At 42.2% G+C, this 17598-nt stretch overlaps 1 protein-coding gene across 1 annotated transcript; it reads left to right on the forward strand.

Moving 5' to 3' along the window:
- The first annotated feature begins 3080 nt into the window (after nt 1-3080).
- wnt7aa (wingless-type MMTV integration site family, member 7Aa) lies at nt 3081-15999 on the forward strand. Its single transcript, XM_069177452.1, has 4 exons — nt 3081-3969; nt 4345-4571; nt 6900-7171; nt 15220-15999. The coding sequence occupies exons 1-4, from the start codon at nt 3899-3901 to the stop codon at nt 15697-15699; spliced, it is 1050 nt and encodes a 349-aa protein (XP_069033553.1). The 5' UTR covers nt 3081-3898; the 3' UTR covers nt 15700-15999.
- The last annotated feature ends 1599 nt before the right edge of the window (nt 16000-17598 follow it).

Genomic DNA, 17598 nt, shown 5'->3' on the forward strand with positions numbered 1-17598 from the left:
GTGCTTCCCCCCCCCCCCCCCCACCCCCCACCCCCACCCCCACCCCTCTCACCCCCCTCCCCAAACCGCTCACCCTCCATCCGACTCTTTCCACAGGCATTCGCGGTGTCAGAACTCCTGGGTGCCGCCGGCGGATTTTTGGTTTCCGGAGGGGTCGCCTTCACGACACGGGGCACCGGCGTGCGGCCAAGTCTTGTTTCCACTGTGGGATGAGGTAGTAGGTTGTATAGTTTTAGGGTCACACCCGCACTGGGAGATAACTATTCAACCTACTGTCTTTCTCAAAGTGCCACACACGCACACACACACACTCGCGTCTCAGCGGCCCCTCTGGATTCTGGAGGCCCCCCCCCCTACCCCCCCACCCCCACCCCCCCGCCCACCCGACCCGACCCCTCCCGACATCAGTGGTTTAACGGATCCAGATGTTGCTTTCATCAGCAGTTAGTAGTGTTCCAGCTGCTGCCACAGCGTGAGGTAGTAGATTGTATAGTTTTAGGGTAGTGATTTTTGCCCTGTTTAGGAGATAACTATACAATCTATTGCCTTCCCTGAGGAGTGGAATCCCTTCGTCTTTTGTTCAAATTGTGTTCATGTGTACATTTTTTTTTGACAGAGCACGAGCGGTGGCAGAACTTAAGGTATATTTCCATGCCTCCAAAATAATACCCGCTTTACTGAAATCCTGTTTTTGTTTGGTGTACAATGTTGGATGGGTTATTTTAGGGTGATTATTGAGATATGTCATTTTTTTTTTTTTTTTTTTTTGTAATTTCAGGAACATACAATTGTAATAAAATATGTACTGCTGTTTAATATGTTGCCATACATGTAACGGTTTGTCTTAACACATTGAGTAAAAGCAAACATATCACTGTGATTTGTTGTTTATCTGATTTTTAGAAAGCAAAGTCCTTCCACTTTCCTGAACTGGTTCTTTTTCCTTAATTGATTTATTTTAAAAGCAACCCCCCCCCCCTCCCCCCCCCCCCCCCCCCCCCCCCACCCCCACCCCGTGGGGATTGTTACTTGTATTTTGTAGATGATGAATTTCTGGAGTTTACCAGTACTTGATAGAGCTGTGGACCGATAGATTAGCAGCATGAGACTCAACTATAAACGTCCCGAGATTGGTGGAAATAATTTTAAGTAAAAGTATCAGTACCACAGATTTTAAAAAATAAAAATAATAATTTTAAATAAAGCCCATGCAGTTTTAGTGTAGATTAACATAAATATTAAGTGTGAAATGTCCCTGTCCAGGCAGGATGACTCCTGATGTTAAATATTGGATTATTGCTGATGCAATCAGGTAATTGTATTCCCTGTATATAAATAGTTTCAGTAAACTTTCTTAAAAAATAAATAATAGCTAACTGACATGTTGTGCGCAGGAAGTATTTTTCTTGTAAAAGGGGACCCATGTTTTTTTTTTTGTGGGTTTTGGTGACAACAAAGCACTACAGTTTGTTGTTGTTTTTCTTTTCTTTTCTTTCAAAGCAATAGGTTAATTTGACCAAACACCTGTTCTTGATCAAAAGTCCCACGGTTCTACCACCAGATGGCGCTCTAGTCCTTTCGCAGCTCAAACCTCCCCTGCACACACAAGACCACCGTGGATCATTTACTGGACAAAAATGATGTCTCATCCCGATCCGGACAATATTTCTGCAGCTGTTACACATCAGAGCCGCTGGTGTTGGGCCAGATTTAAAACTTCCTGTCAATGCCAGTTCCATAAACAAATAAAGCATTTTTATGGCTTTAAACCAGTTTCTCCGCTTTGTTTCTATCCCGGACACACAGACTGTATGGAACAGGTCTGAGCCTGCTTTGAGTTTTCATGTATGAAGTTTTGGTTCTAATGAACCCGTAACTGTTTAAAGTAATGAAGTTGCTCAAGCATATTGAAAGACGTGATTATTTGTTCCCCGTGTGGCGGAGGAGGTATATAGCCCACTCCTATTATTCTAAATGAAAGTATCCTTCCAAACCACACATTAGTCTGTTACAAGTCATGTAACAGATACTTATAGAGTTCCCCTTCACTTAAAAATGGGGTTTTGGGCAGTGTATGTCTGAGCTTCCCTGTTCAGACAAGGATGTTCACAGTTTGACACTTCAAGTGTTTCATTTTGTACTCATCTTATGATGAAACTTGTGAAATGAAAACAAACTGAATTTTTCAACCATGGAGGATGAGTAAGTGTTGTTTTTTTGTGACGAATTTCAGAATTTGCATAGATAAAATCAATTGGACGCACTTTGCCATTTTGTGGATCTACTGTAAGATTGTATACTGTTACTTGAAGTGAAAAGTCCTGTACACTCTTAAAACCAATGCCTAGTGGAAAAAAAATAGTTTGAAATTCAATGTAACATGTAGGCTTCTCTAAAGTTTGCCTATTTTAGTTTGTGGAACAAAAATAGAATTAGTTTATTGCTCATCAAACTGAAAATAGTGTTTAAATATGACATTGATTTAATGTTTTTTTTGCCATTGTTTTATGCTGGTTAAACTTTGTGAGTTTTGTGTTGATGAATTTAATGTAGTGTTCATTGTGTACTGAATTGAGGAACCATCTGGTGAGCTAAAGAGCTGATTTATTTTGGTTAAATGTTTAGTTGACTTTTTTTTTTTTTTTTAAGAGGAGATATTTACCAAAAAATAAATAAAAACTTCTTGGCCACTAAGTGCAAAGTATTTATTTCTGAACTGCCACAGAGCACAATTCTGAACCAAAATACCCAAGTAAATTCCTGCACCACAAATGTGCTTTTAAAGTCTTAAGTAAATTAACATATCCATTACTGGTGTCATGTCAGTCGGTTGATTGAGAATTGGAATGGAGATCGGGAAAGGGGCATGAAAGGATTACTGAATTGGCCGACGGGGTATAAGGGCCCGTGGGCCAGAACTATGGGCTGCCATAAGGCAGTGGGAGACATTACTCGGAGACACAAATATGAAGAAAACAAAACAAAAAACAACTTAAGAAGTGAAGATGACAAACGGATGCAATCAAAATAGGCTATAGTCTCAAAATAACAACAAAAGAAACATGTGACCAAAAAAAAAAAAAAAAAAAAAATACAAGGAGATGCGTCAGGCAGCCATGCAGACGCCTCTTTAAATCAGCCTGACTGTGTGAGCGAGGGCCCATTGTCTCCTAATCCGTCCGCGAGGGGTTAAAACACGCCAAGATAACATGAATCGGTGGGAGGGGCGTTTTAATGTTGGAAATTCCATCAAAAGTGCCGGTTGGCTTGTTTTGTCAGTCTTTGACAAGCGCCTCTCTGCAAGTGACCGATGGACACGAGGTGAGCGGAGCGTGAGCGGAGCCGGAGCGGAGGCTGAGACTTCTTCCAGAGTCGAGAGGGGAAACGAGACATCAATCGCGCGAAGAGAGCTGGAGGATCTGTGCGGCTCCTTCTCCCGGCCGGACCCGGGTCTGCTTGCTTGCTTGCTTGCTTGCTCTCTGAGCGTGTACCTGCAGGCTCCCCCGACCGTGTGTGCGCAGCTCAGAGGCAGATCCTCCACAGAACACGCCCTTTGATAGAAAAGGTAGACTGAGAGAGAGAGAGAGAGAGAGAGACACACACACATACACACACACGCGCACACACACACACGCGCACACACACACACTCAGCGCCCCGATCACTGTGCCGAGCTGCTTCACCTGAAAACGACAGCCCCAATGCTCCCCCGCAGGCTCCCACCACCGGACTCTCACCAAATGAAATCAGGACGAGTTTATTACCACGAACTCTGGAGCTCCTGCGTATTGACGTCTGCAGCTCGGAACACCTGGAGATCCTGCGGGACTCGGTCGGAGGAATAAAGCTGGTTGTTTGCGGCAGCAGAGCATTGATCCGGCGGCTGGCTTTGAGCACCATGAGCAGGAAGACGCGGCGCTGGATTTTCCATTTTTTCCTGTGCCTGGGGATGGTGTATTTGAAAATCGGGTAAGTTGTTGATGGATGGTTGGATGACCTGCAGGTTGTGATTGTGTAGTTTTAAACGGAAGTGGTTAAGTGTTGCTTAATTGGAGAAAAATTAAAAATTAAAAAAAAAAAATGTAGATTTTTAAGTAAATCCTTCTCATCTTAAAACCGTCAAGGCCAGCCAAAGTGTATATCTGGGGGGGGGTCACTTTTATTTATTAGTAGGCTTATATGAACTATGTTATTACATATACACAGAAGCCCACGAAAGCACCTGTAAGTTACCTAGATGTGCCGAAAGCCAAACTAGTCGGCGAGCGTCTTGTGCAGAAACACCTGCGGGAGTTCCATCGGGGAAAAAAATGCCATGTTTTTAACCTTTCACCTTTACTGCAGGGGTCTGTCGTCGGTGGTCGCGCTGGGAGCGAGCATCATCTGCAATAAAATCCCCGGCTTGGCCCCCCGTCAGAGAACTATCTGTCAGAGCCGACCCGACGCGATCATAGTGATCGGGGAGGGAGTTCAGATGGGGATCAACGAGTGCCAGTTTCAGTTCAGACACGGGCGCTGGAACTGCTCGGCCCTGGGGGAGAGGACGGTGTTCGGGAAAGAGCTCAAAGTGGGTATGTAGCTGTACAAGCTGTGCACCGGGCAAACACATTACTCGGGTGAAAATACTGATTGTTTTGGGGCTGTGCGTCATTGAATTGTTATTTTCCCACATTACTCGAAGGGGTTCTGCGAGGGAGTTGCTGTGGAGTTTTATCCCACTTTAGCATCACTCTAATGTTATACCAGCCTACTATTACACCGTTATAATAACCAACGAAGGGCTACTACAATACAAAAGTGAATGCTTCTTATGGGGGGTGGGGTGGGGGGGGGATTCACTTCATCTTCATTTTAACCAAAGGGTCCATAAAGGCTAATAGTTATTAAAGTTATTGCAAACTCTTCTTTCTTTTCTTTTTTTTTTACTTATAAACTTGTGCATTATATTTCGAGTGTTTTGTCGTTACAGAAGATACTCGTAAAATAAGTTGGACAGTGCTTGTTAAAAAAAAAAAATTGCTCTAAATTGTCCAAAAATAGTCCAGCGGAGACATTCCTCCGAGGTACTCGACCTCTGACGCTGCTTGGACAGATGTCTGCGGGTCTGAAGCCAGGCTCGGTGCATCTGCTCTCGGTGGGAAAATAAGCCTCGGATTTGATCCTGTGCGTGGAATAAGGCTGGAGGCGATGCTTGCTCCAGAGACTGCGCTGCGGAAGTAGAGCTTATTTTTGAACGGGCCGGTGTTCCACTGTCTTGTCTTGTAACTTCGTGCTGTCATCCCAGAGACACACAGACAGAATGAGGATATCATTTTTCACTTTGGGTGTCGGCTGAGAAGTTCATGCCTTGTTTGACTCTTGGTGCATTTACGGACTTGTGTTGAAGCTGAAATGGTTTTAGGTGCAACACATGAGTGGAATTTGAATGACCCCACCAGTTTGTTTTACTGTGATTTAATGTTATGCACACAGTAAACAGCGGCAAGACACACATACCTTTATGCTCTTTTTCATCCTCTCTCGGCTCAACCACCTTCATGTATGTTCACAAAGTACACCCCCCCCCCCCCCCCACACACACACACACACAAAAATCTGTCATGTTCAGACAAGTGCTTCTACTTGGTTTACAAATTTACCTCCAGGTTCTGCAGCTTTGGCAAGCGACACTTTATGTAGAATGATTTTAGTCCAGTGCTTCAGGGCAGAGCTGCACTTTTCATGCGAATCATCAGATTTAAGTCGGTGGGAAAAGATGATCGCAAGCATTACAGAAATGAACAGAATCCATGTTTTCCCCAAGTTTCGATGAGACTCAGGACCTAGTTCCAGGTCCGGTGCTGCTCTGGTCCAGCTGCCCTGCACAGAGTCGGTCCGCATCCATTGTTTACTTCCAGTAGACTGGAACACTGATTACTGACAGAATATAAATTTTGTGATTGTTGCTGGCAGCGGCGCAGCAGTGTACAGTATTTTGGTATTAGGATCACCCACCAAGTTGGCTTCTTGAAGTAAATGAGTGAGCGCTGGCTTCTCCGTTGCCAGCTGTAGAGGCAAATATTTGATAAAGCATGCAGAAATTACAGATGTAAAGCCACACTGCCGCTGCGTCCCACGTTCTGTCTGCATCGAGATTATCCTTTACTGAAAGCTGAAAGTGAACATCGAGCACAGCGCTCACAGAACCACATTCATTTGTTCCAGCAAAGCTGCACAGAAAATGTGTGTGTGTGTGTGTGTGGAGGTGAACCGTAAACGTCTGAAAAGTCTCGATGGCAGTTTGAGAGTTAAATTTGACGACTTTATTGGTCATTTTTGGATGCTCTCCACGTGCGCTCCAACAGGAGTTATCTCCATTTTAATTAAAAAAAACTGCAGTTGAGCTAAAGCACTCAGATTTATGGAGTGGAAATGCGCTCATGAAGGGAGGCTGTGCATGCCTTTTGGATTCACCTCCGCAGGGTGGATCCCAGAGTGACGGCGGCTGGGACAAAAGCCAAAATAATGCCGAAACATATAATCCTCCATCTTCACTGAATACTTTCAAAAATACCTATTTATCGCTTATACATATTCAACAGACTGTGAAGTTACACTCCTTGTCATAGAGACTGGTAATAAACCTTTTCATAATGCATCATACATACAATAAAACTGTCCCGCTTCTCTAGAAGAGCTTTCCTTTATGTCCAAACTGCCTCATCAAATTTTTTTGCTTCCCCCCCTGAAGTTTATCTGTTTATAAAGGAAGCTTGATTAATGAACTGGACTTGGTTTGGCTAATGTATTTCATGATTTGCTATGCCAGGTATGTAAGGAGGCCTGACAGTGCCTGAAATAATGAAACCTGTTGTCTGCGATCGTGATTAAAAAAAAAAAGCCTTTTCTCTTTATCGCAGGCAGCAAGGAGGCAGCGTTCACCTACGCTATCATCGCAGCCGGGGTCGCCCACGCCGTCACCGCGGCCTGCACCCAGGGGAGCCTCAGCGGCTGCGGCTGCGACAAGGAGAAACATGGTTTCTACAATCAAGAGGAGGGCTGGAAGTGGGGTGGCTGCTCTGCAGACATTCACTACGGCCTGGGTTTCTCGAAGGTGTTTGTGGATGCGCGGGAGATCAAGCAGAACGCCAGGACTCTCATGAATTTACATAACAATGAAGTGGGACGCAAGGTATGTTTGCGTAGTACGTTATAATCAGATAACAGTAAATCATTGACAGGAGATTCAGAGGGACTTAAGCACTGGTACAATAAAAACAAAACAAAAAAAAAACATTGTGCACAAACTACCAAATAAGCACACACAGCATAGCTGCAACAGAGCTGCTCGCAAGCGTCTGATGTTAAACTCGCAAACTTTTACACGATAATCTGTAAGACAATTTAGCCAAGTCAGGAGATAGATGCACAGGTGCTCTCTGCTTGCATTGCTCCACATGCTGTTCACATTGCAGCAGCTTCCCAGGCTTGCACTGGGCAACAGAGGCAGGGTGCACTCTGGACGTGGCGGCAGGCGGCTGACGTTAGGGTGCAATCATCCAACTTTTTCTACGTCTATACCTCAATTCAGCTGTACTGATGTGTTACCGAAGTGTTTTTTTTTTTTTTTTTTTTTTCTGAAACTAAAACCTGTACACCTCACTGCATGAGACTCATGGGGAGACGGGGAACTGTAGCACTAAAAGCCGGTATGGCTGATATCAGGACCAGCATTCAGGATTGGTGCATTTTTAGTCTACGCATGCAGATGCCTACAGACAATTCAGAGTCTCTAATGAGGTGCTAATAACTGAGCCACTAAGGCAATTCTGAGACCACAAAAGCGGGTAAATTAGTAAAACGCATTTTTTTTTTTTTCCCTCTCTGTTTGGCTCTACATCAAGACTTTTGAAAACGTCTCCCAAAATGGCCTTTCGAGTGTGTCAATCTAAAAATGCTGGCTGAGTGTAATAGTTTGTCCGAGGAAACTGAGCTTTGCAGAAACACTGGCATATTGCTGACAAGAGAGATGAAATAATTAAATAAAATGAGATTAGATTAGATTAAATCAATGTAAAAACCTCTGTTGATACAAAATTAAAAATAAAAGGAATGAAACCAAGCCCTGTTTACAGACGGAGGTGTCCTGTCAACAGTTGTAATGGCATATATGGAAAATGCTTTCTGGGCTGCGGGGGATTTTTATTTTGCAATACCACACATAACCACTGGGAAAAATTAGCGGCAATGCATGGTGGCACATCCAGCTTTCATGATTACATCCTTGCTTTAATAATTTTTTGATAACCTCTACAAGCAGTTAAACCTTTGGTTGGTCTGCTGTAACTAAAATAAAAATCTGGACTCTCTTAGAATCTGCTCTAATAAAAGGCGGCAGGAGGCTGCCGTGGAAACAGGAATAGCATATATAGAGTTATTTGTTTGCTACTTTTTTTTTTTTTTTGCGGGAAGCTTGTTTGGGTGTTCTCCATGTGTGCACAGTACAAAGAGAATCTACCTGTTTTGCTGTTTTAACGTGGACGGAGTCATTTGCAGCGACAGCAGGTGTGAAGTCAGGTCAATTTAGCTTTAAAATGACTTCGTAAAAGGATAGCTGGGTTATTACGGACATTGTCTAAAGGTTGAGCTGGTGGCACTGAGGACCAGTGGAGTGGCGCTGCGATCAGAGGTAGTACGTACGCAGGCACGTTCCACACACGCCAGAACATGGCAGCCTCCCGACAGCAAGAAGAAAAAACAGCTTCTTTGTTTATTGTGTTTGGCTGCACAACACGAAGTCAAAAAGGGAAAACACAGTGTGGAACTCGTTAACAACAACACAGCTGAGGATGTGCAGTACAGCACAAACATCATGACATGCGTACGATGAGTGAAACGAACACCCTGTTCACTGTTCTGGCACATGTGCAGTTAGCGAGCTTGTTCAACAGAGCGCAGTCTCAAATTTTGGTCTGTATGTGAAAGGCCACATGAGGGGATAGACAGATGACAAAAGTACATTTACGCAGATCTTCACGGACTCGCTAGCATCAGCTGATGTAAAGCTTTAGATTTCATGTGACACCAGAATGATTGTGGCTTTTTTTTTTTTTTCTTCTTCCTGTAATCAGATGTACTTTAGACAATGCAGTTCTAGTTGGAGTTTACACCGTTATTTTCTAATAAGCCCATGACACGATCTAGTTTGGGGATTTGGCTTGCAGTCATTCTTATGACATTGTTAAAGAGCTTGTGAATTATTGGAAAGAATGATCAGGAACTACTGAGGACAGAGCGTATTCAATGCCAGATCCCAAATCCATTTCCAGAACTGTGAGTCAAGAAGCGATATGTCTGAGAAGACATCGGGTCCAGACCGTCACCATTGGGGAGAGCATGAGCCAGAATCTGATGTTGATTCCCAGCGGACAGAAGCGAGGAGCTTAATGAAACAACAACTGAAACTACATTGATATCCTCAAAATGACCCCGCAAGAAAGTAGCTGAAAGCAAATTAATGAACGTTGAGTCCTGAACAATAAAGTGTTGCCTTGGCTGTTAGAATTGGCTCATTGTGGTGCTGACGGGTGAACCGTCACCCCAGTCTCGGGTCCTGCGCTCTGGAGCAGGTTTCCTTCGATGATTTGTCTGTATTCTGCGGCATTCGCACTTCCTTGAGTTGTCACCATTCTCCCTGCTGACCAGCACCGCAGTGGCGCGACGGGGCCATCCCCAAGCCTCATCGTAGGGACGGTATTAGCCAGGCGATGAGCAGTGCCTGGCCTTCAAGAGACATGGTGCTTGGAGTTCTGCCCAAACACTTAAATTGTTGCCTCATCAGACCAGATAATTTGTCTCCCCAGGCTCTTAGAGTCATTTACATGCCATCTGGCAAACTACAAGTGAGCTGTCATATCCTTTTCACTGTAGTGGCACCCTTCCAGCCAATAAAACATAAAGGCAGGATTGATGGAGGGGTGCTGGGATGGTCCCTGCTGAGGATGTCTGAAGTTCTAAAGGAGTGACAGTTCTTGGCCACCTCCCTGACCAAAGCATTATTGCTTGGTGAGCTGTCTGATTGAAGCCACTTAACTCCCGGGAACGCTCAGAGCTTTCGGAAATGGTTTTAGAAACTTGGCCCGGTCTACGCCTTGCCACGGTTTTGTATCGGCTTGGTTTTTGCCCTGACATGGAGTGTGAAATGTGGGATCTCACAGTATGTCTTTTCTAAACTCTTCGACTGTTCATTCAATTTGCAACACGTGGAATTCAATCAAGTTCTACACAGATCTCAACGATAATTAAAGCAAACCGGATGTGTCTGATTGGTGCAACCGCCTCTGTCCACCCTGATAGCAACCACACCGCTTTCCCCGCTCTCTTGCTCGCCCATTTACTGCTTTCACTAGTTTTCTATTAGTCGTTAGCCCGCAAACTAGCGGGGCCTAACACTGACCAGTCACCTGACAAAGTCCTTGCTCTTCAAAGAACACAACAGCTCACAAAACCTTCTGTCTTCAACTTATCACAGTGCGGGGCTCAACATGACTGACGGCATGGTCCATTGGCCTACGCGAAGGTTAAAAGCATGGCTTATTATATTATCTGTTGAGGAGGGTTAGCATTAGTGCTGTCACTTTTTCTGGCTTGTAATCCATTCAAACTAATTCGAGCACGATCCATATTCCGAATGGCCCCCACTTTACCCTTTATTACATATTTTCCTTTGCCGTAACTGGTGTTCTGTCATGATTATCTGATTTGCACAACTTTGCTCTCTAGCTTCCTTTTCCAATTTATTTTATCAGCGGACTTTATTGATAGGTCTGTAGAGCAACGATAAGCTGATGCTGCTTTTTAAAATTGCTCTGCTGTACCACAACGTGACCGATGCGCTCAGACACTGTAAATTTAGAATTTGAACGATCATGCAGTCTCAATAGCCCCCCCCCATCCCTCAAACAACTGTCTGAATTAAAAATTTAAAGTGACAGCTGTAACATGTAGCCCACATGTAACTGCCACTGTAAGCTGCTAAATATTCTACAGGGAATTTTTTAAAAGCTTTATCAACCAAAAGTCCCAAATATAACCCGGCTACAGATTTTTAAAATGTGAGAATATATTGCCTATGCTGTATTGTAAAATAATATTATTCGCCATTGTCGTGACTCTATGGTTGGCGGTGTTATTGGTCTTGACCAGACTGTAATACCTCAACAGCTATTGCAATGTTTTCTGTTTTGTAGAGACATCGATGGTTTCAAGAGGATGAATCCTACTGAATTTGGTGATCCTCTGATTTTACTTCTAGCTCCACCAGCAGATTGACATTTGTGGTTTTGAGGGAAATTTCTTTGCTGTCATAGCTGCAGATCTTTATGGTTTGTCAGTTCTAGTTTGGCTTTGGACTGTCAGTCAGAGAAAACAAGCTACTGAAATATGTTCTCTCGAACATTTTATTGAGCAAACAAAAAAATTGCAATAAAACCCAACAGATTAATAGATTCTGAAAAGTTAATTGCAGCCACCTTAGGCAACGAGGTCTGAGGAAATGCTTGCTCAACCTGCAATTTAGACAAAGTCTATCAAATGATCAAAATAATCATTAATTCCTTTAATACATGTAATCAGAGCATGATTTCAACATGTGCATGGTGATGTTGAAACCCTAAGTTCCTTTTTAGTAAAAATTTATATACCAGTTCCTGTCATTCCTTCAGGTGATTTCTGTTTGAAAGCCTATCAGAGGAAGATACCTGAAATGTTCTTTTCGGTAGGCGGCGTACCTAACACTGTGAAGCCTCTCTTGACGAGGCTTCATATTTGAGGTCTAGCATCAGTCACAATGTAATACATTGTGTGAATCCCTTAATATACACTTACTAAACTGATACCTCTGTAATTATTGTTGCAAAGCTTTCATGTTTAGTTGGAGATGATATCAGTCTGTGGGTCTCAAATGCCAATCTTCAAATTTCTTGAGAAGAATAAACAACAGAATAAAAGGTGCCATGGGAAGCTTACAGGGGTTCTGTTAGACAAACAATGTCAGCTTCGTCGGGATTTCACTTGACTGAACTCCATGAATCAAATGTTTGTCGGGTCTTGGGGGCATGACCACACTAAGCTGTATGCATCCAAGGCTTTTGACAATTACCCCACAAGACTCCAGAAAGTCTGAGGCCACATCAGAATAGAATAATTAAAAAGAAGGGTGAGGCTTCGCTAATGGCAGCGACGGTTTCCACTCAGTGAGGAGGAAGGAGGGTAAGTTGATGTCATTTAGCCTGAGGCACATAGAGAACACCCCACCTGCAATGCCAAATACACCAAGAGGCTCCACTCCGAAACTGTGAAAAGGCCTTATACCAGTACCAGTCTGTTTGCTGTAAATGTCCTTCTGCGGTGACAAACCAAACTGTCTCTTCGGTTATCACAGGAACGCTTAAATGAATCCAGCATTATTCTGAATTCGTTCAATGCCAGTGGTTTCATTGTTCTTGTCTCAAATATAGTTGGTCCAAATCATGTGAATTAAAAACAGAGGAGAAAAACAATCATATGTATCTTTTTGTGCCTGAAGGCGGAACATGCATAAAACCGTTGACGCAATTACATGCCTGACAACACATATGTAAGGCCATCTACTGGTGCCTTCCCATCTTGTTGTTTATCCAGTGAAAGAGGCCCCCAAACTTTATTACGAATAATCATCATTGGATGCACAAGTTTGGAATGTTTTCTGTTGTCGAACGTTAGACAAGTTGCCAGATTATTTATGAAACAGTAGCTGCACACACAATCCCCATACGACACACAGCGTTAACCCCTCTGTCACTGCAAGACGGCAACTTACAATTTTATTCAAGGAGCCAGTTGAATGTTGGATGAATTAAAAAGCTAACGTAACTTCCAGGGCAAGATGGTATACACTTGTAAAGTTAAGCAGAGTCAGACTGGATAGTTTCTATTTGCATTTTATAATCACCTAGATAGCGGGCAGGCCTTTTGCAAAGTCTGTGAGTTGATTATTATTGCAACATAATCATTTGTTTAATCATTCAGCACTCTGTAGCTACATTATGGACACTCAGTAGTTAAGTAAGCAGTGGATTGAGATTTCAGCCACTTGTGGTATTTTTTGGTAAATGCAGTGCATTGCATTGTGGGATTGTTAGTTATGCGCATGCCATGGAAACAACTTTTTTTGGGTGAAAAATTAGTCGTAGAATTCTCGGGTGCAATATACACTTTTGTGCAATGGCCTGCAACAGCTGCAGTTTCCAGGGACGCCTCAGTTTGGGAAGGCTTTAGGTTGGCGCTCCCTTCCTTTCCGCTTAGTTAGTACATAAGTACACCGTTCAGAAACGCAGTGTAGCTTTTGGCAGGGAAAGGTCAAGGTCACTGTGACCTTAGGTCTGTCCCATTCTTTTGAACGTGATATCTCAGGCACATATTCAGGGAATTTCTTCAAATTTGGCACAAAGGCTTATTTTGAAATTTTCGCACAAACGTGTGATAGGATAATATGAAGAGCAGATGGCATTTTATCGAAGAGGTCAAGGATAAACTTCAATGTGACATTATTATGCCCTGCACAAACACTTTTCTGGCCATCTTTCTCAATGGCGTAACTCAGGAAGAGAAGGGGAGCTTGTGACCATATTTCCCATTTGGTCGGATACTGAATTGATGACACTAATGTAAGGGGTCCATCTTGGAACGGCGGTGGTTGTACAGATCTTCTGTGCTGCCAGGTTGAAGATGTGTGTGAAGCATCCACGTTTCAGAATTTGTAGCTTCTTTACAGCAACTTCTATATTTAAAGCATGGTCTGCTGCCATGGCACAACTTTCTGTTCTATTAGAATCAGCTTTATCGGCTTCACATGTAAACATGTTTAAGAATTCCTTCAAAACCTTTACTACATGTGTTGTATGAGTCTGGACAGTCAAGGATCTAAACTGCAATTTGACTCGTTGGTGGAGGCTGTGAGGCTGTGAGGCAGTGATTTTGATTTGTCTATAGGTCAAATCCTAAGTGTCACCATCCATGACTCTCGGTGTGTCTTTTTTCTACACAAGTTGCAGCTGATCTGTTGTGGGACCTCTACTGGATGCTGCGGTACCTTAGAAAAATAATTACTGTAATTTTTTCAGAACTATATTCCATTTGATCAATTCTTGTTACATTCTTACACTGGATAACAGGACATGCATTACATTATAGATTTTCCATGCTTTTGAATGAAGGGTTTCTGCTGTGTTCATCATTCAACTTAAAGGCTTTCAAGGGCCTTAGTAGTGTTATATAATTTAATATCCTTTTAATAATCATCTCACCAAAGAATGGCTGAAACCAATAGGAACTGTAAGGCCCATGAAACATTTTGTTTATACTTACTAGCTGTAACAGTAGTTATTAGTAATTAATCAATTTACATGAACTGGACCCAGATAAGCGGAATAGATTGACCAATTACAAAATAGTTAATACATTTTATTTCAGCTAGGTTTTGCTCAAGTCTAACCATTTACTTTATGATGAGCTTCTAAGCTATAGTGGTTGATAGTCGTACAGCATCTCCTCACAACCCAAAACCGCATACAGAAACATTTATAGCAAATGTTACTGTCTATCGTGAGAAAACAAAAAAAAATATCCAAAACCTTTGTACATAAAATGTAAGTATTTCTTTTTTAATTGAATTATTGTTTTTTGTTTTTGTTTTAAATAGAGGCCTTTTTGAGACCACTGAATTCAGTGTTTTTAGGGCTTTCCAGGACCTGCCGATACCCTGTGCATGAGTACATTTGTTCCATGAGTGTGTTTTGAAGATCACCCTGTCTCGTAAAAGAATGGCACATACATAGCTACTAGCCATAGGGTGACATACTGTAGCGGCTCTGAGATCTCAGGAATGCTTACATTCATCTGGAATGCTAGAAAACTTTTGTCTCAACCTGTTGAACTATTCATGCAATATGTTAGTCTGAGTATTTAGAGGGAGCTGTATGTTTCCTTCCTGCTCTTTATAGAAAGACAGCAAGAAACAAAAGTGCATAATAATCAATATTTGAATTCTACACACTTCTTTTATTAGGATGAAAGTATTGATTGTTGTAGCTCTCCGCCGTTTTCAGTTTGTAAGGGGCTTTACAAACCACCATAAGATGCCTTTTGATATGATGAAATAAAATAAAGTGAATTAATTTGGGCCTTTCCTTCATGCTCCAGGTGCTGGAGAAGGGCATGCGTCTGGAGTGCAAGTGTCACGGTGTTTCCGGATCCTGCACCACCAAGACATGCTGGACAACACTCCCCAAGTTCCGTCAGCTGGGATACTTCCTCAAAGACAAGTACAACCAGGCCATTCACGTGGAGCCGGTGCGTGCCAGCCGCAACAAGCGCCCCACCTTCTTGAAGATCAAGAAACCCCACTCTTACCGCAAGCCCATGGACACGGAGCTGGTTTACATTGAGAGGTCGCCAAACTACTGCGAGGCTGACGCTCTTACCGGCAGCATGGGAACGCAGGGTCGTCTGTGCAACAAAACAGCTCAGCAGCCCAACAGCTGTGACCTGATGTGCTGCGGTCGAGGATATAACACACACCAGTACTCGCGCGTTTGGCAGTGCAACTGCAAATTCCTGTGGTGCTGCTACGTCAAGTGCAACACCTGCAGCGAGAGGACAGAGGTGTATACCTGTAAATAGAGATATTTATTGGATGTTTATTTAGACGTACAGCTAGACTGGACTAGTGTGAGTACGACGTGCGTTGTATTTCAGAATGAGGGTTTTCTGTGGCTGTGGAGTGACTGCCTCGTTGTCTCAGCATCCCAGCAATCACAACTGGTTCATCTGAATTGTGTTGGTGATAAAGATGCCAATGGACATCTGCCAAGACACTGAACTCAGCCTGTAGGCACATAGATGTTCTTTGGAAGTCAAGTTCCATTTCATGCTGCACATTTAACTTCTCTGTAGGCCATATTGGTCTACTGGCATGACTCACCTCAGTAATATGTTTTTTTTTTTTTTTTTTTTTTTTTTTTTTTTTTTTTTTTTTTTTTTTTAATCTTCATAGACTAATAATTTATTCAGTGAGAAAACTACTGATTATTTTGAAAATCCTCTGTGGAATAAATGTAGACAAGTTTTAAGTTGGTGTAGATGCCTGGTTTTTAGAAAAAAAAAAAAAATAGTAAGTGCACTTAAAAGCAAAAAGATTTTTTTGAGACTATTTTTTTACAAGACAACTTAAACACTGGAGCTGAGGCAGTCAGAACTGAACAGAAGTGAATGATAGATTTTGAAACCCTTTAGCTTTTGTGCAAGAAATCTAGCAGAATAGCATTGAACTACTGATTCTGGGCTCAGTATGATAGTATTGTTTTCTATTCGTTTTTGTCCCACCTCCCTCCAGTTTGCTGCTAGTTGTCTGTAAAGTTATGGAGTTTGTGCCCAAGCAGCCATATTGACTCTTCAAGCTAACCCACCAGGAGTAAACATGTGCTTCCAGACATAAATTCCCCTTAATGTTGGTTGATAGAATATATTTTGTAAGAGATTATTTTTATAAATATATATATTTTTAATTTATTTTCTCTCTTTTATATTTTTGCCCTTAGCATTTCTAACTGTGCAGTTTCTTAGTGTACCAAAAGGAAATGATTCACTGAAACACTGTTTTAAAAAGGTGCCTTCATAAAATGTTTTATAATGTTACACTGAAATGTGCAGTATTTTTCAGAAAAAAAAACCTTACTGATGGAGAGACAAAAGTTCTGATGTCACCTGCAGGCTGGCGAACGTTAGCCTCTGTGACTCACGGCTACCTCCTGTAGGTGTGGTTGCATGTTTATTTTTTGTTCTGCTTTCTTTTTTTTTTTATTCTGATATAAACAAGCATCTACAGCATTTATCCTTATAATTTGAACTTGTTTTAGCTTGATAATCAAATTAAACAACATTCATTTTGTTAGAATGCAAAAACTATCTCTTTTAAAAACTTTAAAGGCATAGTACGCCCATGGAAATAATTTGAGTAAATTGTGATCATGACTTTTGGTATCCCTATGATATACACCTGCAGTCTTTTTTTTTTTTGTTTGTTTTTTGTTGTTGCCATAATTCAATCTTTTTAGCTGTAATATCATCTGTGCTGTTTTTGCCTGCCTGTCTGCTATTGTCTCAGCCCCTACTAGCTGCAGACACTCCGACGTCATCTTATGTTGGACTTTGCAACTTTGACCCACAAAGGCCATACATAATGCTAAGGTAAACAAAAAAAAACAAAAAAAATGAAATAACATTTCATCCGTATGGATCAAACTTGACACTGTGTCCAAGGTGATGTTCCAAGGCTGGCTTTTTTAGTAATTTCTGTTATTATAAACGTGACGGTATCCGCATTATTACTTCGGAAACAGAAGTTACGCTCTCACTTCGGCTCTGTAGCTTAATGTTAAAAAGCCACTAACACCAACTTGACCCGAGTATTGTTTCACATGGACTTTTTTTTAGGCATATGTAATGCATTTTTAGACAGTAGAGCGACTAAAGGAAATGGCAGTGACATGCAAAGGTCCCTGAGTTTGAGTACAATCCGAA

This window comes from Embiotoca jacksoni, unplaced genomic scaffold, assembly GCF_022577435.1.
Source record: "Embiotoca jacksoni isolate LCO1_2020_lvr unplaced genomic scaffold, fEmbJac1.0.p SCAF_1, whole genome shotgun sequence".
Lineage (NCBI taxonomy): Eukaryota > Metazoa > Chordata > Actinopteri > Embiotocidae > Embiotoca > Embiotoca jacksoni.

Bases quoted from the DNA above. Each gene is read 5' to 3' on its own strand.
- wnt7aa (XM_069177452.1), top strand. From the start codon at position 3,899: ATGAGCAGGAAGACGCGGCGCTGGATTTTCCATTTTTTCCTGTGCCTG. The intron at 3,970-4,344 runs GTAAGTTGTTGA...CCTTTACTGCAG, and splicing joins ATGGTGTATTTGAAAATCGG to GGGTCTGTCGTCGGTGGTCG. The intron at 4,572-6,899 runs GTATGTAGCTGT...TCTTTATCGCAG, and splicing joins CGGGAAAGAGCTCAAAGTGG to GCAGCAAGGAGGCAGCGTTC.